General features: G+C 52.1%; 2 protein-coding genes across 4 annotated transcripts in view; one reads left to right on the top strand and one right to left on the bottom strand.

The window, feature by feature from the left end:
• Window positions 1-600: 600 nt before the first annotated feature.
• NUBP1 (NUBP iron-sulfur cluster assembly factor 1, cytosolic) lies at window positions 601-27,381 on the top strand. 3 transcript variants are annotated; one of them, XR_009256843.1, is made up of 13 exons: window positions 601-775; window positions 6,509-6,721; window positions 6,800-6,904; window positions 8,660-8,793; window positions 15,290-15,358; window positions 17,891-17,923; window positions 18,968-19,058; window positions 19,677-19,831; window positions 22,389-22,499; window positions 22,775-22,877; window positions 25,076-25,158; window positions 26,107-26,190; window positions 26,719-27,381. XR_009256843.1 is itself a non-coding variant. In XM_058711933.1 (12 exons), the coding sequence occupies exons 2-12, from the start codon at window positions 6,703-6,705 to the stop codon at window positions 26,775-26,777; spliced, it is 963 nt and encodes a 320-aa protein (XP_058567916.1). In that variant the 5' UTR covers window positions 608-775; window positions 6,509-6,702; the 3' UTR covers window positions 26,778-27,381. The 3 variants fall into 3 exon arrangements, 2 of the variants coding, with proteins under 2 accessions (XP_058567917.1, XP_058567916.1); XM_058711933.1 differs by lacking the exon at window positions 25,076-25,158 and having other exon boundaries at window positions 608-775; XM_058711934.1 differs by lacking the exons at window positions 25,076-25,158; window positions 26,719-27,381 and having other exon boundaries at window positions 604-775; window positions 22,775-22,881.
• Window positions 23,376-27,381, bottom strand: part of TVP23A (trans-golgi network vesicle protein 23 homolog A) — a 33,109-nt gene continuing 29,103 nt past the window's right edge. The window contains exon 8 of the mRNA XM_058711935.1: window positions 23,376-26,773. The gene's annotated coding sequence lies outside the window, so the exon portion shown is untranslated. The remainder of the gene's footprint in view (window positions 26,774-27,381) is intronic.

Genomic DNA, 27,381 nt, shown 5'->3' with positions numbered 1-27,381 from the left:
GGGCAAATGCTTTTATTATCCCCATTTTACAAACCAGCAAACGGAGGCTGCAGATAGGAAGGCACTTGGCCAGTGTTATTCACCTCATAAGATTTGTAGTCAGGAGCGGCACCTGGGTGGTTCAGTTGGTTAAGCTTCCGACTTCGGCTCCTGCCATGATCTCACGGTTTGTGAATTTGAGACTCGCGTTGGGCTCTGTGCTGACCGCCCACAGCCCAGAGCCTGGAGCCCGCTTTGGATTCTGTCTTTCTCGGTCTCTTCCTCTCCCCCAGTCCTGCTCACGCTCTCTCTCAAAAATAAACAACAACAACAAAAGAATTGGAGTCAGGATTTTTCCTCCCCTTACCAACAAGGGGCTCCTAAAACCCTAGCAATTTCCAAAGAGCGATTAAGGTGTCTCTTGTTATGTTAACGAAGTGATCTCGGACCTCCCGGGGAGGAAGGGGCTGGTTGCCAGGGAACCAACTAAGCGTTTGCGGGGTTAGAACTTTCCATCCCTCCCCACCCAACCCTCCCAACACCTCCCGGGGGCTGGAATTTGAGCCAATCACCAACGGCCAATGATTTCATCTAGTGTGCCTGTGTAATGGAGCCTCCATAACATCCGAAAGGACCGAGTGTGGAGAGTTTCCAGTTTGGTGAACTGGGGAGAGAGCCGTGCCTGGAGAGGACACAGACGCTCCTGCAGTCTCTCCCCGTAACCTCACCCCGTGCATTTCTCCCGTCTGGCTGTTTCTGAATTCTCTCCTTCTATAAAAACAAAAACAGTAATCTGGTAAGTGACACGTTTTTTCTGAGTTCTGTGGGCCGTTCCAGCAAACTAATCGAATCCAAAGCGGGGGAGGTCCTGGAAAAGCTGATTGGTAGCTAGTCGGTCAGAAGACCGAGCAAGCTGGACTTTGGACAGGCGTCTGAGGTCCAAGGAGGTTGGGATCCCCACTCCACAGCCGGGCAGTCCGAAGCACAGGTGACAGCCTAGGCTTGCAACTGGCTTTTGGAGTCAGCGAAGGGGAGGGGTGCGGGTGGGGAGGCAGTCCTGTAAAAGTGAGCCCGCATCCTGCGGAATCAAATGCTATCTCCGGGTAAAGAGCCTCAGAATGGAGAAACTGAGTTGAATTGTTGGACCACCTGGCTGGCGCCCGCAGTGTTACTGGTTTGGGAAAACCGCAACCCCACATTGGAAACGGAATTCAGCACCCCTTTACATGCCCGGGCCCTTGCCCAGGACTCTAACTTAATGGGTGGGGGGGAGCAGGTCCTCGGCAGAGGAGCCCCCAGGTGATCATAGTATGTGGGTAGGTTGAGAAACACGTCCTCCAGGAGGTATACACACGCATGTCCCAGCCCTCCCAGTGCTCATTTGAGCCCTAACAACTTCAGAAGTATGAGACTTGGCTTTCAGAGCAGTTTTAGGCACACAGAACAATTTATCAGGAAGTCCAGAAAGTTCCCAAACGTTCCTTCTCTGCCTCCCCCACCCCAATTTCCCCTGTTATTAACACCCGGCATTGGTGTGGTCATTTGTTACAATTGGTGAACCATAATATTGATACGTTATTATTATCTAAAGTCTACAGTTTGAGTTAGAGCTCACACTAGGTGCTGTAAGGTTGTGAGATTTGACCCCTGCAACATGTCAAGTGCCCACTCTGATGGTGTCACACAGTAAGTTTCCCTGCCCTGAAAATCCCCTGTGCTCTGCGGTTTCGTCCCTCCCTCCCCAACCCCTGGCAATCACTGATCGTTCTGCTGTGTCTCTAGTTTTCCAAACTTATTTTTAAAAGCATTTAAAAATGTAGCTAATTAAATCTTTTGGCACTTGCTAAGTTTTCTACATTGAAAACGACAAAATTTCCAGCTTTCGCTTTGTTGTTTTCGTCCCCATTGCCATCTTCAATCAGGGGGACCGAAATAAAAATCTTAAATTTAAAATCTATCAAACTCCCCAAAGTAAGTAAATGTAAAGGAGATGTAAATATACTTTGAAACGCTGATTCTGGGAAGTTTGTAGCATTCACACCTCCCAAGTTACTAAAACAGAAAACTGGGCACAGGCTTCGGGAACACTCTGTGTTCAGGAAAGGAGCATGCCGTGGATTCCACAGGCCAGAAATGACTTCCGTGGGATGGTGTGGAAAGCTGAGACGTCACAGGACGGGGCAAGGGCCAGCAGGTAGGACATTCCTGTCAAAGGACCTGTGTGAGCCACAGAGTGATGGCTTGGGGTGCCCGGGGAAATGTCTGCTGGAGAGACATTTTAGATAGAGCTTGGCATGCACACTGGCACCCAGCGAGAAGTGGGGCCAGAGGAATAAACTTGGTCATGGAGGCCACTGAAAACCACATCCAGATTGGTGCTAGCCTGGGCCATAGGGAGCCATTGAAGGTGTCAGAGTAGCAGAGTAACCCAGTCTGAACTGTAAGGGGAAAGGACCGTAAGACGTGTAGGAGAGAAACCCCGAGAAACAACAGAGATGATTCTGTGCCGGTCTGGGTTTCCTCTCCTTCCAGCACATGCGACTGACCACACTCCCCACACCTTTTTGGGTATGACCATGTGTTCGTTGGAACGGAAGGTATGCAAATAGAGGACACTTCTGGCTGGAAGCATTTCAGAAGCAGTGTGTACATCACGCTGTTTTTCTTTTTTTTTTTAATGTTTATTTTTGAGTGAGAGCGAGTGAGAGCGTGCGGGCTCAAGAGAGACCAGGTTGCTGGGAAGGGCAGGGAGAGGCAGAGACACAGAATCTGAAGCAGGCTCCAGGCTCTGAGCTGTCAGCACAGAGCCCGACGCGGGGCTCGAACCCACAAACCGTCAGATCATGGCCTGAGCTGAAGGTGGACACTTGGCCGACTGAGCCACCCAGGCGCCCCCAAATCACACGATCTTTAGAGGCTTGTGTTCAGGCAGTGTCGACAGGAGATGGTCGGGCCTCTGTCCTCTGTATCGTCAAGGAACTACAACGAACAGGTCTCTGCCAGTGAAGCTGTACAAGTAGCAGGAGCAAGAAATAAACTGTTGCCTTGAGCCTCTGCGGTCTGGAGGGTGTTCATTCTGGCAGCACAGCCTAGCAAGGCCTGCTAAGGCCCAGGAGGATGAGGTCTGGGAGGAAGGCAGCAAGGAGACATCACTGGTCTGTTGCTCCCCCAAACTTGACGGCTCAAAACAACCAGTGTTTATTTGGCTCATGAGTCTGTGGGTCGACTGGATGGTCCTTCTGGACTCCCACATCCGTGGTCACCTGTGGGTCTGGGTAGGTGGCTCTGTCCCACATCTTACGTTCACAGACCAGCCCAGACATGTTCTCTTGGTGATGGCAGAGGGGCAAGAAAGGGAAAACGGGCAAATGTCTGTTTTCTGTTAGGTCACATTGGCTAACACATCACGTTGGCAAAGTAAGTCACATGCCTGAGCACAGAGTCCGGGAATAGAAGGCCCTGTTCACAGTGGGAGGGCACAGATGCACCAAGGGGGGAGGAACTGGGGCATTTGGGCAGGGAGGCCATCGCGTCACAAACAGGTGTGTGCCATGGGACTTGATCCCTGATCGGACCTGAAGGGAGACCTCAAGAATGTTTCCAGCGATGGCCACCAGTCTTGACCGCCCTCTCTTTTATGCACCTGCCACTCTACCCATCAAGATGTGGCCTCTGTTTCTCTGCCCCTTGAACCTAGTCTGTCCTTGTCACTTGATGTGACCAGCACAGTGTGGGAAAGTGCCCCTGCACCTGTTTGCAGACTTGTACAGCTGCTGTGGAAAGGCGCTGATGAGAGACTGTGTAGAGATACGGGGCGTGTGGAGGGAAATGGAGGCACACCTGAGAATCTTCTCCGTTCTCCTCTGAACGATGCCACACGAGTGAGCCCAGATAAAAATGGAAGACTCGTGAGAAATAAACCATTGTTTTAACCACTACATATATTTGGGGTGACTCTTTACACAGCAGTGGATGACTGATACAAGGGAGATGGTGAGAAGAAAGCAAGGCTGATGCTCAGATTTTGGACTCAAGTTCATAGGGCAGTGGTGAGACTGTTCTCTGAGATCAGAACTCCGGAAGGAGGAACTAGTTTGGGGGAAAAAGTTGTGGATAGAAGTTGGTTACAGCTGAGGGACACCCATGGAGTAAAATCCATCAGGTGTTGACTGGGAGACATGTGTCTGAACTTAGGAAGAAACGAGCTGGAGACTGGAGAATGTTTCCTCCTGGATAGTGGAGGATGCCATCAGCATAAAGCTGGTCATCCTGGGAGGATGTGGACAGTGTGACCGGAAATGGGCCAAGAACTGAGTGTTGAGGTGTACTCGTCTTCAGAAGTGGTTCTCAAGCTTTAGCGAATATAATTACTACCTAGTGAGTGGGTAAAGATGAGGAGTCCCTGGCCCAGCCCTTGAAGTTTTTGATTGAGGAGGTCAGGATGGGCCTGGGAATCTGCTTTGCAGCCTAGTTGCTGCCCATCTGCTCCCCCTCCCACAGATGGAAAATTCCATCCCAGGTGAGACAGGAGTTTGGGGAGAGGAGGAGAGACCTAGAGCAAAGCTGAGAGGTTTATTTGATTTTACTTAAAAGAGTTTAGTTGGAGCACGAGAGGGAGGGAGGAAGAGAGAGAGAGAGAGAGAGAGAGAGAGAGAGAGTCCCAAGCAGGCTTCATGCTCGGCGCAGAGCCTGATGCGAGGCTCTATCTCATGAACCATGAAATCATGACCCGAGCCACAATCAAGAGTCGGACGCTCAGCCAACTGCGCCACCCAGACGCCCCGATTTCACTTTTTAGTGTGGAAGGAGATCGTTTCTATAGCCTGGTGGTGAGGAATCAGTAGCGAGACAGGGGTTGAAGAACAGAAGATCTTTCTTCGCTGCCACCGAGCAGACTCGCTGCGTGGGCGGGCCCCTGGGTCACGAGAGACAGAAGAGAGCTATGAAGCAGTAGGGCTGCTGGAAAGAGCTGGGAGGAATACGCTGGAAATGTCTTGGGGGACATCAGTAAGGAAGATCTGAAGTGGGGGGCTGGCCTCAGCCCTCTGCTGTGTGGCCGAGGGGAAAAGGGCCTGTGGTCACAAGAGTCAAGTGAGGCCTGCTGGCTGGGAGGCCCAGGGCCAAGTCCCTTCGCTTCTCTGAGTCTCACAAAGAGGAATCTGCATCCTGGGTCCCAACGTGTGGCCTAGTGGTCGAGAGCCCAGGCCCTACTCTGTTGGAAGCCCGGCTGTGCAGCCTCCTGGCTCTAAGACCTCGGGCAAGTCCCTCTCTCTGACCTTGTCTTATCTGCAAACTGGAGATCCCAACAGTCCCTGCCTAAGAGGTCAGAATTCCTCTCTGGGCTTGTTCACACTGTTCATTCCGTCTGAGACCCCACTTGTCAATGCCACCGCCCTGTCCTAATCTATGTATCCTGCTCAGCTTTAAGGAATTCCTCCCTGACTCTTCCCCGTTTGTGTTCTGCCATAGCATTTATAATTCTGTAATTCCCTGCTTTATTATCTGCTGTCCCAACCAGACGGGCACCAGAGCGACAGGAATCAGGGCACTTTGGTGGCACCAGCACCTCGCACGGAGTCACCTGGCATATGTAACGGATGACCTTGCAGGCTCTGGAGCTGGGAGGCCGAGGTTCATCCCTCTGGCTCCCTTGCCATGAACTGTGTGACCTCAGGAAAAGTTAACTATTTTGACTGTGAGCTTTTCTCCTCCAAAGGCACAATTTTGGAACACAGGTATAACGGATTTAGGCAATAACGATGCTAAAACCAGAGTGGCACGTTGATGAGCAGGCTAGTCACATGCTCTGAACGAATCGCCTCCCAATCTTTATTCATTACAAATGGAAAAGGATACCGTTCTCCGGAGTAACAGCCGCTTCCCCAAGTGACCAAGCCCTCACATTCCCACTGGGAATTCGGGGCATCGAGCTGTGATACAACAATAAAGCACATTACTCAAGTGTGTTCTGCCGAAAACTTCTAACCTGACTCTAATCATAAGGGCAGGGGATCAGACAAATCAAGATAATGGGGTATTCTATAAGACAATTGGCCTGGACTATCCAAATTTATCAATGTCCTGAAAGATAAAACAAGGGCAACATGGGAAGGAGGAAGGCTGTTCTCTATTTGAAAAGACTAATGGGGCTGGGTGGCTTAGTCTGTTGTCTGACTCTTGATTTCGGCTCAGATCACGCTCTCACAGCTAGTGAGTTCCAGCCCCCGATTGGGCTCAGTGAGGAGCCTACTTGGGATGCCCCCCACCCCGCTCGCTCTTATAAATCCAAACACTTTTAATTAAAAAAAAATGAAAACAATTTAAAAGAGGCTAAAGAGAGAACAAAAGGAAGATACGACCTTTGATTGGATCCAGGATGGGGATGTGGAGGGCAAGTTTTATCTGGGACCACGGATTAAATGGCTCTTAAATTTGAATATAAAGTGTATCTTAGCTAACAATTTTGCATCAGTATTTCTTGGGTATGAAATGGCATTGAGATCACGTAGGATAATGCCTTTGTTCCCAGGAGATAGGTGCTGAAGAATTCCCAAAGGATCTCTGCGGCTCAGAACTCGCAGCGGCTCAGACAAGATCTGCGCATGCACACAGCCCTCTTGCTGAGACTTATTTCGCGCGGCTGGAGAGTCAGATTGGGCTCCAAGGGGCGGAATACGTAAGGGCGGCTTCCGGTGACCCGCGCAGACGTCGAAGACAGCCGGAATGGAGGAGGTGCCTCAGGGTGAGCGCGCGGAGGGGGCATGGATAGGGGGGCTGGAGGGACAGGAACCCCTCTAACTGTGACCTTGTCCCCGTGCAGGCTGTCCCGGGACCGGCAGCGCCCAGGCGGGCCGAGGGGCCTCATGTCAGGGGTGCCCCAACCAGCGGCTCTGCGCCTCCGGAGCCGGCGCCGCTCCGGACCCAGGTGAGGAAGGGGCGAGACCTGAGCCGGAAGTGAAGGGCGCCAGCCAGGAAGAGGTGGGGCGTGCGGGGACAGCTGATGGTGGATGGTGATGAGGGACGGCCCAAAGGTTGAGTGACAGAGGCGGGACCAGGATGCCTGTTAGGAGGGGTGGTCCCAGAGGAGGCGGGGCGTGGTAAAGTCAGGGTTGAGGCGGGGCCTTAAGTCATGGAAGAGTAAAGGGAAGTAGCGGGCTGGGCCGTGGCCTGAAGGATCAGTGAGCGTGGCCTGAAGGATCAGTGAGCGGAGTCCGGGCGAAGTGTGGGCGGGGCCGGAGGTTTGAGTGACAGTGACCGGCAGTGGTCGGAGGAGGCCTTCGGCACGAGGAGTAGGGTATAGACTTTGAACTTGGGGGGTGGGGGAGGCGGGGCTCGGGCTCATTCTTTGGACAACATCGTCTTCCTTTGAAAAAAAGAGCAATTCTCGCGTTCATTTAACAGAAATATGCATCCATCACCTCCTGGGCACAATGGTCTGTGTTGGGGGTACTGTGAATGAGACAGACGGGGTCACTGCCCCAGTGGATGTTAGTTTAACAGGCGAGACCCACAATAAGCAACCAAGCAAATAACTCATCACAGCAATCAGTACGAAGGATAAATGGGAGGGTGGGGGAAGACTCTGGGGACTTACAGAAAGATCTTAAAAAGCAGGAGGCTGGGAGAATTTTGAAGGTGTTCAAAGAGACTTGGGTTTGGTTCTTGGGTCCCACAAACAATATCACCTTGAGCGAGGGTCTTAACTTCTCTGGGCCTCCATTTTCTCCTCAAAAACAGGCAAGGGGCACCTGGCTGGCTCACTAGAGCCTGCGACTGTCCATCGCAAGGTCATGAGTTCAAGCCCCACGTTGGGCTTGGAGCCTACTTTTTATTTATTTATTTTTTATTTTTTTATTTTTCTTTTAACGTTTATTTATTTTTGAGACAGAGACAGAGCATGAACAGGGGAGGGGCAGAGAGAGAGGGAGACACAGAATCTGAAACAGGCTCCAGGCTCTGAGCGGTCAGCACAGAGCCCGATGCGGGCCTCGAACTCACGGACCGTGAGATCATGACCTGAGCCGAAGTCGGACGCTTAACCGACTGAGCCACCCAGGCGCCCCAGGAGCCTACTTTTTAAATAAGTGTGTGTAGGGGCAGTAGTTCTCTCATGGGGGTATTTTAAGGATTTGCAGGAAGGTGAAACATTGAATGTGTAGTAAATGTGTAGTATGTGATCGTCATCCTTGGTCATCCTAAGTGCCTGCTGTTTGTGAGAGTTTCTTTGCCTTGGCACTACTGAACTTTGGATCTGGATAATTCTTTGGGGGGTGGGGGACCGTCCTGCCCGTTATTAGACATGTCACAGCATCGTGGCCTCTACGCACTACATGTCAATAGCACCCCTTCCTTGTGACAACCAAAAATGTTCCCAGGCAGATTTTGTCCCCGGTTGGGGCGTGTTAATGTGGGTGACGCTCTTCTAGAGCTGGGAATGTAGCAGTGGATGCTGCAGTCTCTGTCCTCTTGGAGCTGATGTTCTAGAAAGAGGACACAGACCAGTCAACCGATAAACGAGAAGATTTCAGATGCGCTAATTGCCTTATTTTCTTGGCAGTCCTTATTATCGCCGTTAGCTAGGTTGTATTTCGCCCATGATCCCTTGAAAGAGCCCCAAGGATTTAGCTCTCGCAAGTCCATTTGGTCAGAGGCTTCATCACCTGATTTGCTTTCTTTGCAGCCATAGAAGAAATCAAAGAAAAATTGAAGACCGTGAAACACAAAATCTTGGTGTTATCCGGGAAAGGTGGTGTTGGAAAAAGCACATTCAGTGCCCACCTTGCCCACGGCCTAGCAGAGGATGAAAACACACAGGTGGGACCTTGGGCAAAACTGGGAGAGACTCCTGTGTGAGGGTTCCTGAGGGTTTGTAGAGAACGGTTTCCTTAGACTAAGTTGGATTGGCTTCCTTGGAATCTAGATCCTTGCAGAGAGAAGGAGGAAAGCATAGCTGTTAAACAGTGAAATGAAATATTTTGTTAGATTCTCCAGCTATGAAAATGGATAGCAGGTGGACATTTAATCTCTTGGTGTGCTGATGATTTTGTCAAGTTCAGACTTCTCTTTATTAGCCCCTTTCTGCCTGTTTCTAGGCCAGGAGTCTACAAACTATATCCCAAGGGCAAATACAGCCCCTATCTTTTTATGGCCTGTGAGCTGGAATGGTGTTTACATTTAAAAACGGTTGCTTTTAAAGCGGTAAATAGCATCCTTGATTTTGCCCACAAAGCCTAAAATGCAGTTTATCCTTGAACAGCAGGGGTTTGAACTGCATGGTTCCACTTACATGTGGGTTTTTTATGGTGCCATAAATGTATTTTCTCTTCCTCATGAGTTTTTTAGTAACCTTTTTTTCTCTAGCTTACTGTAGTGTAAGAATATAGTTACAATGTAACACAAAAGTAAGTGCTAATTGACTATTAATGTGTAAGGCTTCCGGTCAGCAGTAGGCTATTGGTAGTTAAAGTTGGGGGGAGTCAAAGGTTCTGTATGGATTTTCAACTGCACAGGGGTTGTCTTGCTCAAGGGTCAACTGTATTTTCTATTTGGCCCTTGAGGAATAAAACGTCTGCCAACCCCTGAACTGGGCCACTTACTCCTGGCCAAGTGTACACATGGGCGTGAAAACTCCCAGCTGCCTGGGCCTGCTCTCTGGATTTCAGCCTTAATGAAAGGTGTGATGTGGTGAGGAAGAGGGGGGAAAAATGTTTTTACCACAAAGTTCAAACGGAAATTTACAGTCCCTGCGATTTTTAAAAATACGTTGGATTATTCATGGGAGTCGAGATAATTTTGCATTGACCTTAGAAAAATGACCCTCCTATTCACTTTGGTTGCCACTTTATGCCTAATAAAACCATGGATACTGTGGTTTATGATTTGTGTGTGTGTGTGTGTGTGTGTGTGTGTGTGTGTTAACACAGAACACATTCTGTGTTTTTGGTTTTTTCTAGAATGAAATTTTGTTTAAAATTCCAATAAATACTTAACACATCAGAGTTACTAGAATAGCCTGGGTGTCTCTTAGACTCCAAGTCTCTGGTAGGTTGACCCCGAAACGACAGCCCTCGCCGAAGGCTTGTGGCTCGCCTGGCCCTGTGCGTGCCATGGGTCAGAGAGCCTGCTGTTCTCTGGACGTGAATTGGCAACTGACTGCACTCTGGTGCATCAGGATACTCTTCAGGGCCTACGTGGAAAAACAGTTGTATTTTGTTCGTGTTGAAAGCCATTTCTTCTCTCCGTTCTTCCCGTGGTCTTTGTGCCTCCTTTCATACATGGACTTATCTTTGGGTATTAGTTTTCTCTTTGTGCGTTTTGAATATGGAGTTATTTTTTTATATATGAGGGCTGAGTTTCAGTTCAGATTTCTTTTCCAACTCTGATAAATGGCCCTCTGCTTTTTGACTTTAAAAAAAAAATAAAAAGTGCCAGAAGGGAATGTAGAAGTCAATTAATTTAATATCGAAGTTTCAAAACTGCCATGTGTTTATTTTTAAATTCTGAAAGCTGGGTGAATTTCAGCGTTTTATCCTTGTAGGAGATAAACCATTCTACGTTAGTGTGAAATACCACCGTAAGATCTTAACAGAAGACTTCATTTCTGCAAAAAAGACAGCTACAGTGGGTAGAAGATCAAGCCTACCATTTTGACATGCCCTCAATATACACGGGGGCCACTGAGACACCTCACCAGTATCCAGGGACTCTAGGAATACATTTTTCAAATCACCGGATTAAGGAGTTAAGAGTTTGCGGGGCGCCTGGGTGGCTCAGTCCGGTGAGCAGCTGACTTCAGCTCAGGTCATGATGTCACAGCTTGGGAGTTCAAGACCCATGTTGGGGTCTGTGCTGGCAGCTCAGAGCCTGCTTCGGATTCTGTGTCTCCCTCTCTCTCTGCCCTTAACTCACTTGCATTCTGTCTCTGTCTCTCTCAAACGTAAGTAAACATTAAACAAAAAACAAAACAAAACAAAAAAGAAATTAGAGTTTGCTCCAGGGGTTGGCAAACTTTTGTGTAAAGAACATTTTACACAAAATGTGAATATTTTAGGTTTCACAGGCCTTAGGAAGGCCTACAAAGACTAAATCGTTTCTATAGCAAGTATTTAGTCCTGCCCTTAAACATAAGTGCAGCCATAGACAATCTGTAAAGAAACAAACATGGCCATGTTCGAATACAATTTTATTGTCACTGGTACTTGAACTTTATAGCGCAAAACTGTAATTTCTTCCCCCTCTGCACCCTTCTAAAAACGTAATAACCGTTCTTACTTTGTGGGCTGTACAGAAACAGGTAACGGGCTGGGTTTGGCACCCAGATTGTAGTTTACTGGCCCCCAGTTTGGTTTGCAGCACCAGAAGCACCAGTGCTGGCAGGGGAAGTGCCTCTTTGGAGGAAGGCTGAACCCTTGGGGAGGCCACAGGCCGGGAGTGAAGCGGCTGGGCTGGGTCATCTGAAACGCTCGGTGTTCTCTGACTCACCCAGGCTCTGAATTCTCCCTTCTTCCTTCTTCCTGTTCTGATCGTTTGCTGGTGCTGGAGCTGTTCCTGCCGGCCTCCAGTGGCTGAGGTGGGCTTCTCTGGAATTTGGCGTCCACCCTCCAAGATGTGCTCTAGGGATTTGGGACATAGGAGAGAGAACTTGGAGGGACCCCTGGGCTTGGAGTAGGCGGCCTCTGGACTCTGGCAGGGACTGAGGGAAATGTGTGTGGCAGGCAGTCTGGTGGGGTTCCTCCAGGGAAGGGAGCCACAGACGAGGCTGAGCCAGACCAGGGAGGCTTTGAATGACCTGGTAAGACATTTGGCGAGCAAAGAGGTAGGATTTGAGCGTTGTGTTAAGAGCATTACACTGAAGTCGGCCAAGCATGTGACTGAGTATCATTAGAGGGGACAGGAAGCCAGGCGGGAGGCGGTGTTTGCGGCTGCTCCTGGAGGACCCGGAGTAGGGCAGTGGGTGGAACAGTGGCCAGGGAACAAATGAAGGGAGAGCCCAGGAGACTGAAGAAGCAGGGCCTTACCGCTTTTGGAGAAAGGGCAGAATCGGAGCTCCAGGGTGGTGGGCGCTGTAGAGTGTGGTGGGCAGGAATACTGGCTCTGGAGTCAGACTGCCTGGGTTCCCATCACAGCTTCGTCCACACCGCGTCTGTGACCTCGGGCAGGTTCCCAGGCTCTGTGCCTCCGTTTTCTCTGTAAAATGAGCATCAGGACCGAAGGAAGTAATGGCTGTAAATGTAAAGGGCTCAGTATGGTGCCTGATGGCGTGGGAAGTGCTCAGTAAATTCTGTGACGTCCATCCTTACTGCTTCATCCACTAACTGGAACAGGATGGGGAGGTGGTGACGATTTCGACTTTAGCCTACCCCAAGCACCGTGCTGAGGAGGTTCGAAATCTACTTGTTGACTTATTCTTTGGTCAGTCCCTTGCCGTTTGAGGATCGCGTTTACATTGGCCAGTTGGTCAGCCAAAAACTGTGATGGTTTCCCTGAGAGAATATCCACGTTAACCAGAATGCTCTCTGCTTTTAGAAGCGGTCAGGCATATTCTTAAACGGCTCTCCGAAGATGGGCTTTAACCAGGCCATAGGCAAGTAACCACTTGGAAGGAGACTGTCGTTTACACACAACGATGCTTCCACGTAGTTACGTTCTGAAGTAGTTGTCTGGACTCCACAACTGAACGGAAACACACCATCCAGTGTGGAAATAGGGCTGATAGGCTGGATTTCTTGATGCACTGGTGGCTTACAAAAAAAAAAAAAAAAAAAAAAAGTCTGCACTTAGCAAAGTGTATTTCCCCATAGATCCTTCTCATGACTGGGAACGTCACTGTCTCCAAAGGCTGGAGGCTGTTGACGGACGGACTGTAGACTCTGCATCTCTTGTGTTGATTAATCTCAAATAGCACATGTTCCTTCCTTCCCTAAATTCAGGGGGGCAGTTCTGGTCCCTTTTCTGTCCACTGTCTCGGGGAAGCGCATCCCTGACTCTCAGCAGGACTGTTCTGTGTTAGCACTCAAGGCAGGCAGGTGTCCCAACAACTTGTTAGCGAAGGGTCTTGAGCCACGAGGGAACAGAACTAGGACGACGCACCCCCCCCCCCCCCTCCCCGCTCCCACGGATCACCGGCAGTCTGGGATTTTGTGAGTCGTGGTGAAGGGAGCAGAAGCTTCAAAAGTGACACCTCAGCTGGGAGACCACAAAAGCTCACACACTGTCTTTCCACGGCAGAGTCACCAACTCCCACAAGGGACCAAGTGGTCATCTTGCTTTGTGATCTGAAAGGGAATTATAGCCTTCGCGGGCCCTCTCTGGGGGCTTCTGGACTGAATAAGGCATGTGTCCGGGGCTTGTAGACTTGAGAGCTTGGAAGGGGTCCGATGGTCTCCTGAACATTGGCTTCTGGGATCAGGAGCTATGACGGTTGGGGTGGAGAGAACAGTCCACACGGGTGACTGGATGGAATGCCATCAGGGCTACAGCTTACCTCCCATCACCTTTTTTTTTTTTTTTATTATTTTTTTTTTTTTTAAGGTTTATTTTTGTGAGAAAGAGAGAGGGAGACAGAGTGTGAGCAGGGGAGGAGCAGGGAGAAGAGGGAGACACAGAATTCGAAGTAGGCTCCAGGCTCTGTGCTGTCAGCACAGACCCCAATACCAGGCTCGAACTCACGAACTGTGAGATCATGACCTCATCGGAAGTCAGATGCTTAACCGACTGAGTCACCCAGGTGTCCCCATCACCTCTTCTTAAGGGGAAGTTTGGGATCCTGATGGTACCCTGTTCCCCCAGTCTCTGGCTGGGAGATGGTTGTGGCAAAGCCTGCTTGTTTCATCAGGCTTCTAGAACCTTCCACAGAGGCCCCAGTAAGCTTTACTCAGGCACATTTGTCTCTACTAGGGTTCTCTGGCTTGAGCAGAAAGGGAGTTAGTTGGATCGGTTCTGGGTTAATGACAGGTTCAAAAGGAAGTGTGAAGGGGACAGGATACATGGCCGCCCAGAGGTCTGGATAGCAGAGACATGTCAGTCTTTTTGGACACCACCAGGGGAGAGAATGCATGGGATGTGTTTCTTGCACTCCTGCATCTTTGCACTCAGGATTTGCCCCCTTGGTTGTGGGGAGCCTGGTTCCTCTAAACTGATAAAATCGTTCCCCTAAGAAAGGGTGCAGAGACTGAGTGACTAGAAACCGAGAGTGCGAGGAAAGCCTGTTAGGATTGCAGTGATGGTGTGATTTCCTGAGTCGTGAGGCCCTGAGGTAAAGGTCTAGATCATTAACACCCACCAGCCTCGAGTGCCAGTGTGAAGGGAAGGAAACCGGGTCCTCAGCTTGAGAATCGTTGGGCTGCATTCTCCAGGTGGCCCAGCAGGGGGCGGGGGAGCCAAGAGGCTGATCTGATCATGAATCGGTTCCTGATCTAGGGTGAGCAGAGTGAGGAAGTGGAGGCTGGGGTCTGCTGGGAGCAGCGAAGAGGAAGCAACAAGCGGATTTGGAGCAAGTTCAAAAGTTACCCGGAGGTGCTGCACTCTGGATTGTTGACGTCGAAGTCTTGAGAGGAATACCAACCCTCCTGCTCTTCAGAGGGTTCCTGAAGGTGTCTCCCAGCCTGTCCTGTGTCACGCGGAGAAGCTGGGGCATTTGGAGTGGGAGGAGTCCTCCCAGCCTTCACACAGCTTCCCTCGACTTCCTTCTTACCTTCAGTTTCCTGTTAGGCGTTAAGGGGAAGCCATCACTAACTTTCACGATCACAGTGCAGTGCAGCTTGGTCAGAGGTCAGCGAGAGCCTCCACTCTGGCCCTCCTCTCCAGGCCCCACGGGGTCACGGAAGGGGGCCCGGTGTTGGAGTCGGGAGACCTTGGTTTACGTCCCAGCTCTTCTTGCTTATTGAACAAGTCAGTGGGCCTCTCTGAACCTCAGTTTCGTTTTCTGTAAAGCAGGGATAATGATACCCACCTCCCCTTCGGGCACACGGTCAAGGCCGAGTGAACAGTGAGCAGTGGCTGCACCCGAATCTTTGACCAGACATTGGGTTGTTAGATCACCCTGGAGTTGGGCCAGATCTGGGGGTGGGTGCTGAAATCATTGGCGTTGATGGACTGTGCCATGTTCTCTTTAGGAGTTCTCGACTGTGTCTCCGTCGCCTGGAAGATGCATGCTGTAACTCCCCTGAGATTCCATTTGGTCCACATCTGACTTAGTTTCTATCTTCTGCACTTTCTCTTTTCCTCAAGCCCCGTTTCTTTCCCAGTAGTGCACATCTGGAGGACTGCACACTCAGTTGCATCATTGCTCTGGTCTCTTCTTGTTTCCCAGGTCGCCCTTCTGGACATTGATATATGTGGGCCATCGATTCCCAAGATGATGGGATTGGAAGGAGAACAGGTGAGAACTGTAATGCACACCATAGCCAGTATCCTCACGGCAGATGGCTGGGCCGAGCGGCTGATCCCAGACGGAGCAGAGCTGTGCGTCTCCACCCGGCCATGCTGAAACCAGACAAACATTCACTGGTCCGTCTACGTGAACGACAGCTGTGAACGGTGGGGGGGTGGCATTGTATATAAAGTCCACCCACGCCCTTTGAGAAGTATTAGTTTCAATGCCTTCTTGGAGGGGAAGGGAAACACGAGTGAAATGCAGAAGTAGGACACAGAAACTTCACTCTGCCTGGGAAAGCTAGGCCGGTCTTTGCCAGGGGTCCATACCCTTGGAAATAGGGGAATGTTTTTGCCCTCGTTGTCACCCCTAGGGAGCTGAGGCTGCAAGGCGGGCGAGTGACACGGAGGAGGGCCTCAGCCCTATAGCAGTCTGTACAGGTGCTGATCTCTCCTTCATAGGTGGTAAGAAGCAGTCCCAGAAAGGGTCCCCCTTGAAGACAGTGCATTAAAGTGAGGCCAGAGATCTAGGATGTTCCCAGGGTGTTAGATTGGCTCACTCTTCACATAACTGCTGGGCGCCGTGCGCGAGCTGGGGGAGAGTAGTCAACAAGGCAAATAAACATCCAGCCCTGGTGGGAGGGGGGCAGCTGACGGATCAAAGATAATGAGAGCAGGGTAGGGGGGATGGGAGGAGCAAGGGGAGCTGCTGCTTAGGAGGGTGTGGTCCAGGGCATCCTGCTGGGGAAGAGCCTCCTGGGCTGAGGGAACCAGGTGCAGGAGCCCTGGGGCAGGAGTGTCACCAGCACAATGCCTAGTGGCAGGGTGACAGGTAGGGGAGCTGGACAGTAGCCAGAGGCAGGCAGGCCGGGCCTATGGGCGCTACTCAGGGCTGGGATTTGCTGCTGAGGGCGCCTCGGGAAGGGGCATGACACCATCTAGGAGGGAGGAAGAGCTTGGGGGTCCAACACGTGTGCTCATGTGCCATCAGTGACCAGTTCTTCGCACACGCCCACAGCATGGCTCTGTGTTTACTTGTCAGTTACGGGCACATAGCACTGAATGTACCAACAGGTGAGTATTTTATAGACCCTGAATTTTTTACATGGTGAGATAAAATAGAAGTGATGCTGTTTTCTTCTCATACCCTGTTGGGGTTATTATGTTTTTTACCCCCTCTTTTAAGCCTGCCATTGTGGAGGATGAGTTTAAATAGGGAAGAAGGTTTGTTGTTTTGTTTGTTTTAATCTTTGTTTATTTTTGAGAGAGAGAGAGTGCAAGCGGGGGAGGGGCAGAGAGAGAGAGAGGGAGACACAGAATCCGAAGCAGTCTCTAGGATCTGAGTTGTTAGCACAGAGCCTGATGCGGGGCTCGAACCCATGAACCGTGAGATCATGACCTAAGCTGAAGTCGGATGCTCAACCTCTTGAGACCCCGGGCGCCTGTTTTTTTTTTTTTAAATGAAGACCTGGGTGAAATAGGTAAAGGGGGACCAAGGACACACCTGTTGTGATGAGCAGAGTCGCAGATGGAATTGTAGAGTCACTGTGGTGTATTCCTGAAACTAATGCAACGCGGCATGTTTGCTGGAATTAAAAAAAAAGAAAAGCTAAAAAACCCTTAAAGCCAGTCATCAGAGACCACCTGGTATATGGTTGCATGTCTGTGAAACGTCCAGAACAGGCACCTCTGTAGAGACAAGGGTGGGTGGTGGTCATCTAGGATGGGGGGGAGGTGGAAGGATTGGGGACGACCGCTAAGGGGTGACGAAAATGTTCTGAAACTGACTGGTGGTGGGGGCCCAGCTCCCGCGAATATCCCGAAAGCCACTGAGCTGTTGGCTGTGGGAGACTGACGTGGCGTGGGAATGAGATCTCCGGAGAGCGTTTTAACAGTAGGGCTCCTGTGCTGCCCGGCGACACAGCTGCTAAGACTGCCGTGTACTTGGAAGTGGAGTCAGGTCCGGCTTGACGAGGAAGAGGCGGGGCGGGGTTGAACGCCGGCTGTTAACGAACGTCTGCTGGAAAGAGAGTGTGAATCATGAAGTGGCCCCTGAGCTTCCAGTCGACACCTCTCCCCTGTCCGCGCCCCCCTCCCCCTCCCAGTTCTTGTGCCCACAGGCTGACACCCCTGCTGCCAACGGGCCAGGGTCTGTGTCGCTGCTTCACACTTGGCCTTTTACAGAGACGGCCTTGCTGCGCCACAGTCCCCTGCACATCCTCCACAACCCCCGCCTGGTTGCTGTCACACCTGTAAAATACCCCTGGCCCCAGGTTATATTTGAACCTGACTAGACATAACCAGCCAGGGTTTCAAAATAACCCAACTCAGGGAGGGTGGGGGGTTGAGAAATAGAGCTTCTATGACCCATGGCCTCTCCCCAGCTGTTCACTCTCTAGTAAGGATTTAGTGGTAGCATTTGAGAGGATGAATTGTTTTATGAAGTTGTTTTCTTAATGTGTAAATTGGTCTGTGTGAGAAGTGTGCCTAAGTGTGTCATTTCTTATAAATGCATGTGTCCATGTTCGTGTTTGTGCAGGTTCACCAGAGTGGCTCGGGCTGGTCTCCAGTGGTGAGTTGGTTTCGTTTTGTTTTTCAATGTTTATTTTTGAGAGAGAGAGTGCGCATAAGTCGTGGGGGCGGGGGGTGGGGAGGGAGACACGGATTCCAAAGCAGGCTCCAGGCTCTGAGCTGTCAGCACAGAGCCCGATGCGGGGCTCGAACACACGAACCGTGAGGTCATGACCTGAGCTGAAGTCAGAGGCTTAACTGACTGAGCCACGCAAGCACCCTATTATTTCTCTTTGCTTTATTTTCAGGGTAGTGTGTCTTGTGTATGTAACAGATGTGGGTTGGGCTGGCAACACTTTCCTCAACCCAACACTCAGTCAGCAGATACTTACTATCGAAGGACTGTTTTAGGTGCAGGGAATACAGTTAAGATCAGGGACTGGCAAACTATTTCTCCGAAGGGTCAGATAGTAAATATTTGCAGTTCAGGGATGGTACGCTACCTGCTGTTGTAGTGTGAAGGTAATAATACGTGAATGAATGACCACGGTTGTATTCCAACAAAACTTGACATACGAAAGCAGAAGGTGGGCCAGATTTGGCCTGGAAGCTAAGGTTTGCCAACCCAGGTGAGAGCAGTTAAAGGATGCTTCAACTGAGGTTAGGCTGCAGCACAGGGCCCCAGGGGACCTCTTTCAAGTTCCCCCCCCCCCCCCCCCCCCCCCCCCGTATGGTAACCCTTCTTCTCCTCCTGCTCAAAACGATTTGTGGGTTTAAAGAATGAATAGACCCAAGGCGCCTGGGTGGCTATCGGTTAATGGCCTCACTCTTGGTTTCAGCTCAGGTCGTGAGCTCACAGTTTGTGAGGTCAGGCTCCGTGCTGACAATGCAGAGCCTACTTGGAATTCTCTCTCCCCCCGTCTCTCTCTCGGTCCGTCCCTCCCTCTCTCAAAATAAATAATAAACTCGCAAAAAATAATGACTAGACCCATAAGTCACGTGGTCATTTAGTTCCCCAAATGGTTTTTTCATTTTGAGCTCAGATAAATGACAAGGAAGTGCCTTGCCCTGTGGTTTTAAATGTTTCTTGTTTCATCCTGTTTAGTTCTTGGAAGACAACCTGGGGGTGATGTCCGTGGGTTTCTTGCTCAGCAGTCCTGACGATGCCGTTATCTGGAGGGGACCAAAGAAGAATGGTTTGCCACTCCACTTTTTCTCTTTGCTTACCATCTTCCAAGGGCAGCCTGGCCCGTCAGGATGGCAACTGTGATCTGCCGGGCTTTTGCACGGTATCATTTGTAAGCATCTCATGGCCTCTGTTGTTGCCTCACTGGTTGAAGAGAGCCGAACAGAAATACCAGGGGCTGTTTGACAATTTTTAACATCTATGATGGGTTTTTTTCTCCTTAAGACCTCTGTAACCCTGAAATTATTTTCACTGTGGTTTTATAGTAGCTTTTCTATGCCCAAGAAACGTGTGAGGTGACATCACAGCAAGGTGATTGGGCCGCTGAGGCTTAAGGTAACCATGCAAAAGTGTCTTTTAGGACAGGGCTCCTGAGCCCAGGCCCTCGTGACTTCTGGGGCCAAGAGAATTCTCTGTTAGGGGAGGGGTGGACTGTGTTCTGCCTTCTAGGGTGCCGGCACCCCGGCCTCTAGCTGCCAGATGCCAGTAGCACGCCCCACCCCAGCCATGGGCAGACGCCCCCGATTTAGAGCACAGACCAAGTGTACGTGAAGATCCTGAACCGCCTCTAGAGAGTCGTGAGTACGGAAACGAGAAAGAGAAGGGGCCTCACTGGATCTCTCTCCAGGCATGATCAAGCAGTTCCTTCGGGACGTGGACTGGGGAGAGGTCGACTACCTCATCGTGGACACCCCGCCAGGCACGTCGGACGAACACCTCTCGGCCGTCCAGTACCTGTCCGCGGCACACGTCGATGGGGCGGTGATCATCACTACTCCTCAGGTGAGCGAGCGCCCGCGCAGAGAGGGCGCCACGCTGTGCCCTGTCGAACGGTTTCTTTCTCGTGCGGTCTCGAGCCCCTTTTCTTGAAGCAGCTCCCGCCAACACGTGCTCTGACCGCCCTCGGTTTGGATCTGCAGAAACTTGTGAAATGTTTTGTCTGTGGTCCAGGCGTTTGCTGTGCACAAAATGAGCATGCTGCAGTTCTGTCCACAGATTAAACAGTAGCGGCTTGAAATTGCTTTGAAGTGTCCTTCACCAAGCCCGCAGGGCCCCTGGTGCTGTTAGAATTCAGCCTGTCCCTCGTGGTCACCTCCCCCCCACTGTGCCCCCGCATCCGTCCCCCTGCAGTGCTTCTGTTCACGTCTCCAACAAACAGAGTAAGTCTGGTTTTCCGTACAGCCATCTTCGGGTATAGACAGGCTTCTGGGTTAGCTGCTACAGCCCTTGCCCCTTCTTTAGCAACGCCCGGGTCCTCCTGTCCCAGTCGCACGCAGGCCGTGCTGGGCGCATGCTGAGGAGAGAGCAGTAGCGTCAGCCTGAGTGAGCCCAGCAGTGAACAAACACGGTCAGGTTTGCGATATGCTCTGTTCTTGTCATTGCTCTCACAGGGTCCCAAGAAACGAGTTACGCCTGTCATGGTACTCTCCTCCACTCCTAAGAAAGCGCAAGAAAGTAGGTTTTTGTCTGTGAGGCAGTCAGTATCACCCCTTGTCAGACCTGTGCCGAGCACCCACTACGAACACACCCCGGGCCAGGCGCCAGGGAGGGAAAAGGCCGGTCCTCCCTCAGGGCCTGTGCAGTTCACGGAGGAACGTGGGTGCCGGACGCAGTGCGTTCGTGGCGCTCCGACAAGCGGGGGTGACCACGGCGGGCCACGTGGGGGTGCCTGGGTCAGGGAGCAGACGACGCGACAGGCGTGAGAGAGGGCTCTGGGGGGCGTGCAGAGAAGCAGATACGCCCCTCTGGTGGCTGCAGCGGAGGGAGCACCTGTCCCAGGGAGCGGCAGTGGAGGGAGGGTGGCTTTGTCCTTAGGCTGGTCGGGGCCACTCCAGGCCGGCCACACGATTGAGTGTGGTCCCAACAGGTTACCGCAAAGGAAAAGCATCTGTTCGGAATGCAGCACCATGCCGTGGGATGTTGATAGTGGGGAGGCGTTAGGGGGGTGGGCACAGGGAGCATACAGGAACTCTTGGTGTTCAGTTTTGTTGTGAACTGGTTCAAAATCATCTGTTGAGAAACCACAGAAATCCACTTTGCATCAAGGTGGCTTCTTCAGGGTCGCCTGGGTGGCTCAGTCAGTTGAGCATCCGATTTCAGCTCAGGTTCATGAGTTTCAGTCCCACGTTGGGCTGTCAGCTCAGCCTGCTTTGGATCGTCCGTCCCCTTCTCTCTGCCCCTAGCCCACTCATGCTTGCTCTCTCAAAAATGAAGAGACGTTAAAAAAAAAAAAAAAAGGCTAAGGCAACTTGACTGTGAAAGAGAGCACAGACTGCCCCCCTTGGGCTCAACAAGAGAGGCACAGCAAGAGCAGAGGCTGGCCCTTCTCCGGGAAGCCATGGAAGGACGCTCCACATTTGTGTGCCCTTCCTCCAGAACCTCTCGGCAGAGTGTGACATGACAGCAGGGTCTCCTGGTTTCTCAGAGCCCTTCACAGCCACCGTTACAGGCAGCGGACCCTTTTGGGGGGCATTTTTGACACAGCGGCGCCACCAAGGAGAGAACGACAGAGGTGCAGGGAGATGCGGGGACTCTTACCAGCTGACCTTCTCCCTTAATGTCTTTGTGTCTCTCCCTCCGTGTCAGAGAGACCGAGAACCAAAGGTGTGCTCAGGAGAGAGGGAGGATTGGAAGCCTTGAGCCTCCGGGCACCCCCCACGTGGTAAAGCCACAGACGTGTCTGCAATAATGTGGCACCGGGGCGTGGAGTGGGTACTAAGCAAGGATTACACACAGTGCTCACGCTGTCAGACGAACTTTCAGAGCTCAGAAGTGAATTCAGTCTCAATACAGGAATGTGCCTTAGTTTCTTGTCCATAAAGCTGTGTTCAAAAGTTGAGATCAGAGGTTAGCAAACCTTTTTTTTTTTTTTTTTTAAATGGCCAGATATAAATATTTTAGGCTTTATGTCTCCTACATCCTGTCACAGCTACTCCTTTGTACCACTGGAGGACAAAGGCAGCCTGGGATGAGATGTGAAGGAACGGGCGTGGCTGCGTCCAGAAGTTTCTAAAAACAGGCAGGCGGCCAGATGGGGCCCACTTTCCCCCGATCTAGACAATGGTGCACAGTCGTGTACTGCTGAGAAAACAACCCTGAGGTGTCATAAAAGGTTATTATTCTGCACATTCATTGTACGTTTACCATTTGGCTGTTCAGGTTTATCCTTTCGGGGTTTGTGGGAGTCCATGCCCCGAACAGGCGTCACCACATGGTTGGCACCAAATACTTATTAAACGTGAGGCTTTCTGGGGCCGAGTCCACCGCACTGACGCCCCTACCCGCACACGGTCTGTCTTCACTTTGATCTTGAAATAAACGGTGCTTTGAACCTTGACAGGAGGTGTCCCTCCAGGACGTCCGCAAAGAAATCAGCTTCTGCCACAAGGTGAAGCTGCCCATCGTCGGAGTGGTGGAGAACATGAGTGTTTTCGTCTGCCCCAAGTGCAAGGTGGGAATGCGGTGGCCTGGGCCCGGCCGCCCAGGCCCTTCCTCGTAGTGGTGGAGGAGAGCCTGGGACACGGTTTCTGTGACACAGTTTCTACTTTCCCCCTCATTTTGGGAAGTGGGATCATACACACACAGAATACTGCTGATTTAAGGAAAACCCTGCTGGGGTGGTTACTGTTTCATATTCAAACAGCCATTTTTTAAAGTTGCTTTAAAATGTCCAGTTTTAATTCTGAAAACAAAGTCCTAACTCTTCCCTTTTAACTTGCCTCATAGAAAGAGTCTCAGATATTCCCACCAACGACGGGGGGTGCGGAGGTCTTGTGCCAGGACCTGAAGATCCCTCTCCTCGGAAAAGTGCCTCTGGACCCACACATAGGTGGGTGAGTCTGAGCGCCGATCTCAACTTTGTGTCGCCAAGCGGGGTGTTCACACCCCGCACGGCCGCAATCGTGGACCGTGGGGCCACAGATGAAGGGCCCGCTCTCAGGTGCTCACCTCCAGGCGAGGGAAACCGTAGGCCCCCTGGGTGTGTAGTCAGAACGAGTAAACCTCTGGGTCACAAGGGGGCCGCGTGGGGCCTGGAACGTGGGTCACGACTGTCTGCAAGATGCCGGGAGGCCATGGGAGAGGAATTCACCCAAGGCGAGGGGGCCGGAGGTGGACTGGGCCAGGGGTATGCTGGGCGGTCCCATCTCAGGAATTAGGTTCTGAGGTGAAAGTCCTGAACACAATTAGCCTGGAAAACCCCTTAGGAAGACTTTCTGCCTCTTGGGAGGTCCGGCACAGCACCGAGGGCCCTGTCTCTCAGCACTAGGTGAGGGTGTTGGTCTGCCTTCAGGGGCTATGTTGCATGAAAAAATGCCCCCTTTTTAAAAAGATTATTTTAATGTTCATTCTTGAGATACAGAGACAGAGCAAGAGCAGGGGAGGTTCAGAGAGAGAGGGAGACACAGAATCCGAAGCAGGCTCCAGGTTTCGAGCTGTCAGCACAGAACCCGACGCGGGGCTCCAACTCACAGACCGCGAGACTGCGACCTGAGCTCAACTGGGACACTTAACCCACTTGAGCCACCATGTGCCCCACAAATGCCCCGTTTTTAATGCCAGAGTCCCGCGCATCCCCTCTAGACAGCCCCGTGAGCGGCAGTGAGCCTGGAGGAGGGAATGGTGGACCCCATCCCCATTGTGTGTTCACTGTTGCTAAGTGGCATGGTGGGGAGGGCAGTCCACACCTTTTAAGTTATACCTGCCTCCACATTTGTTTCCCGGGGACCACAGAGTTGAACTTGGGTGTGTCGGCTGTGCCGGGGATGTGCAGAAGCCGTGGGGTGGGAGCACGAGCAGAGGGGCCTGGGCCTGCAGGAAGCCAAGGGGCGAAGGCTGGAAGGCAGGCTGGAGCCCAGGTGTGGACAGCTTTGCAGCCAAGCTTGGCTGCTGGGCCTGCAGCAGTTGGGAAATGAGAATCAGACCCTGAGCCAGGGCACAGGGGCGAGTGCTGAGAGGGAGACCTGCAGGCAGCTCTGCAGCGGAGTGGGGAGGAGGGTAGGACTTGCCTGGGGCTGGGCGTTGCCATGTGGAGGAAGGGACGTGCAGGAGAGGGAAGGGGACAGGACTTGATGGTTGGGGAGAAAGTTGGCTGAGGTCCCAGCCATCTAGGAGCTGGGGCCGATGGGCAGCCATGATGACCATGGGAGACACGGGTGTGGGGAGGGCCAGGTTCCTACTCCCTTGCTGCTTCTTAGAGGCAGGGGAGGCTTGAGGGTTGGCAGCAGGCTGGGGAGCTGTGTGGGCCATGCCCAGGCAGGTCAGATTGTTGGGGGGCTGGAAGGAGGTGGGGCCGCCCCAGGACTGCGTGCCTCTCTGGCACCCTGGGGCCCAGGAGAATATCCTGGGAGCCTTTCCTCCCCCTTGAGAAGCACTCTGCACTGGGGGCCCCCCAGGTACCACAGGAAATCCCAGCTGTTCTTTTAGGGAGGGGCAAACACCCAGGGAGATTAACTACTGTGCGCCGACCAGGCATGGTGCTGAGTTCACCCTTTTCCCTCGGGTGGTCAGAGCACAGGTCTCCTGCTAAAGGTCCCCAGCGGCAGCTGGAGCACAGGGGTGCTGCTGAGGGACAGGCTGGGCAGTGGCTCCGGGCGTACCCGCTGCTGTGAGCCTGTACTCTAGCTGGAGGCCAGGTCCCTCAGATCCCTATGATAGGATGGGAGGGGCCCGGAAGAGCCTATCCAGGCTCCGGGAGCCCCAAGCCAGTGTGCAGGTCCCAGCCCCTGTGAGGGAGGGAGGCAGCTGCCCTCCTGCCTGACTCCGTCCACTAGTCACAAAGAAGCAAAGTTCTAGCACTTTACAAGAGCTGCTAGCAGAGGCCCTTGGGGGCGGCGGCGGCTCAGTCTGAAGCTAAGAGAATGAAGTGTCTTCTAGGGAGCAGTCCCGTGTGACATTACATGTCCCCGAGCCTCATTTGTCGTTGAAATCAGGAGACCAGTGAGGAAGGGGGGTTAGCACACGTTCATACACTGGAAAGGAGGACAAGGCGGTGAGGGCACTGTGACCCTCGTGAACTCTTTTGTCCAGCGGGAGCCAAGGTGGATGCCCGGACACAGACAGGAAGGGATGAAGCTTGCGCTCCAGCCTGGGTGGGAGCCCTGGGGCAGGAGGTAAGGCCACCTCACTCGCCCTGGGGTTCTCAGCCCCTCCCCGGCCTCAGAGTCCTGCTTCTCCCCACTGCCGGCTGGAGGCTCCAAGTCCTGACAGCCGCATCTGTAAGAGGGGGTGATAACAATGCCCCCCATCCCTGCCGGGGGGGCTGCTGCTGCATCGATGTCCCCAGAGGATACCAGAAAGCCTCAGCAACAAGCTCTTCTGACAGGACTGTTCTTAGAGCACAGTCAGAGGAAAGGGGAGCCTTGAAAATGGGGAATGAACCAGGGTACCTTTGGAAGGGGAGGGCCTACTGGGGAAGGGAAGACTTGAGAACATCGTGGCCATCACAGGACTGTGCTGGGATTCCCCAGACCTAGTCTAGCTACCCCATTTCTGCCATGGTCCCGGGGTAGCCCGGGCTCATCTGGGCTCCACCTCTGCCAACCCCCTCTCCTCTTGGATCCTCCCTGCACCCCCCCCCCCCACCTCGGTTTCCCTGGCCCTGTGCCCAAGTACGAGGGGAAGTGAGAAAGGGATAGTTCGGCACTTGGCCTTGCCACGGCCCACCTAAGGTTGGGGAGCAGAACCACAGACCTGCTTCTCCAGCAGTGCTGGGTAGGCTGATGGGGTTCTGCCCAGGATAGGGGGAGAAGAAAAGAGCATCTGCCTGGCAGGGTCTCCGACCACTGCCAGAGGTCCCTGCACCGTGGCACCTGGATCCTAGGACCCCACTGTGTGTCCTTGGGAAGGTGCTGGGAAAGCCCAGCAGCCAGGTGGCTGCTGCCGTGGAAAACGCACCGGGTGGAACCCACGTCTTGTACGCTCCTGTTCATTTTGTGTGTTTCTCAGCTTTGCTCTTGTCCGGTGAGGCTCAAGGCCTTCCTCAGGTCACACGACCAGAAAGAACCCCCAGTTCGTGTGGCCACTGTCTTCACCGATGTTTTTTCATTTATCTCCTTAAGGTAAGAGTTGTGACAAAGGACAGTCTTTTTTGATTGATGCACCGGATTCCCCAGCTGCTTTAGCCTACAGAGGTATCATTCAAAGTACGTGTGCATGCGAGTCCCGGGAACTCAGAGGGCTGTGGGCCTGAGTGGGAGAAGATCCTGTCTAGGGTCATCTGTGGAGCATCAGGGTCACTGCCATGCAGCCTCAGGTGGGGACGGGAGGGCTCGTAGGGGCTGGGATGACCCTCAGCCCAGGAAGCCAGGCGTCTGTGAGAAACTGGTTAAAGGAAAAAAACCAAACATGTGCCGACCTGACTACACTGATGGGCGGCCATTGGAAGCCTGGATTTTAGGGGGGCTGGGAGCAGTCAGTTGTTAAAGCTTATAGGCTCATGGCACACAGTAGGGTTCCTTTTACCTAGGAAGATGGGGTCCGGGGCCAATACCAGCATTCCCAGGATTCTGGATCTGTGGAATGAGCCGATGGGAGACTTGAGCCAGATAGGGCAGCAGCAGAACAGGGCTGTTTTGGGAGTTAGGCTGTCTAGGGGTTCAGCCCTCACCAGCACAGGCACGGCTGCCAGAGACACTGCCTCATGGTCACTGCTTCTGTGTCTCGTGTTCCAGAAATCCAGGAGTTCTGTGGTCTCCATCAGCCAAAAGAAGAGCACCTCATCAGCTCCTGAAACACAAGAGAACATTCAAGACGCAAGCCGCACTTGCACTCCAGCCTGAGTAGCATGGGGACAAAGTTGGGTCACAGGCAGAAAGGGACCAGACTCTGGTATGGCATGAAGTCATTTTTTTTAGAGATGCTGGAGTCATAGGATTTGTATACTTTTCAACACACATAAAGGCATACTTTACAAACACGCCTCTTAAAAATAAGAACCTCAAACCCCTCCCCCAAGGCCTGCTTCCAGGAAAGAGCCAACGGCTTATTGGTCGGGGAATTCTCTGCTGGAAGCTTGTGCAGTTACAGAACTTCTCCCTCAAGCCACTGCTGCCTCAGAAGATAAGCCTAAAAAAGAACCCCGGTGATGGATGTGTGGCTTCACTGTAAAACCCAGTCATGGCTTCAAGTAGCACAGTCCAAATGCTGCTTCACAATGAGGGAAGAATTAGTCCCCAGAAGCCCTTGAAAAGCTCTTAAATCACCCATGGAAACAGAAGAGGTCATCTGTGTCTGTACCTAGTGCACACTATAGCCGGTAATTTCCAGCATCCTATAAGACAGCTTATAGGGTTTTTGTTTTTTTTTAATTACATAAAAGGAGACACCCATGTAAA

This window comes from Neofelis nebulosa, chromosome 18 (genome assembly GCF_028018385.1).
Source record: "Neofelis nebulosa isolate mNeoNeb1 chromosome 18, mNeoNeb1.pri, whole genome shotgun sequence".
In the NCBI taxonomy this organism is placed as follows: Eukaryota; Metazoa; Chordata; class Mammalia; order Carnivora; family Felidae; genus Neofelis; species Neofelis nebulosa.
Note: the sequence above shows the minus strand (reverse complement) of the source record. Positions and strands in the feature narration are given on the sequence as shown.

Coding starts and splice junctions, on each gene's coding strand:
- NUBP1 (XM_058711933.1), top strand. Junction 17,924..18,967: donor GCTCGGGCTGGTCTCCAGTG/GTGAGTTGGTTT, acceptor CATCCTGTTTAG/TTCTTGGAAGACAACCTGGG. Junction 22,878..26,106: donor GCCTCTGGACCCACACATAG/GTGGGTGAGTCT, acceptor TATCTCCTTAAG/GTAAGAGTTGTGACAAAGGA.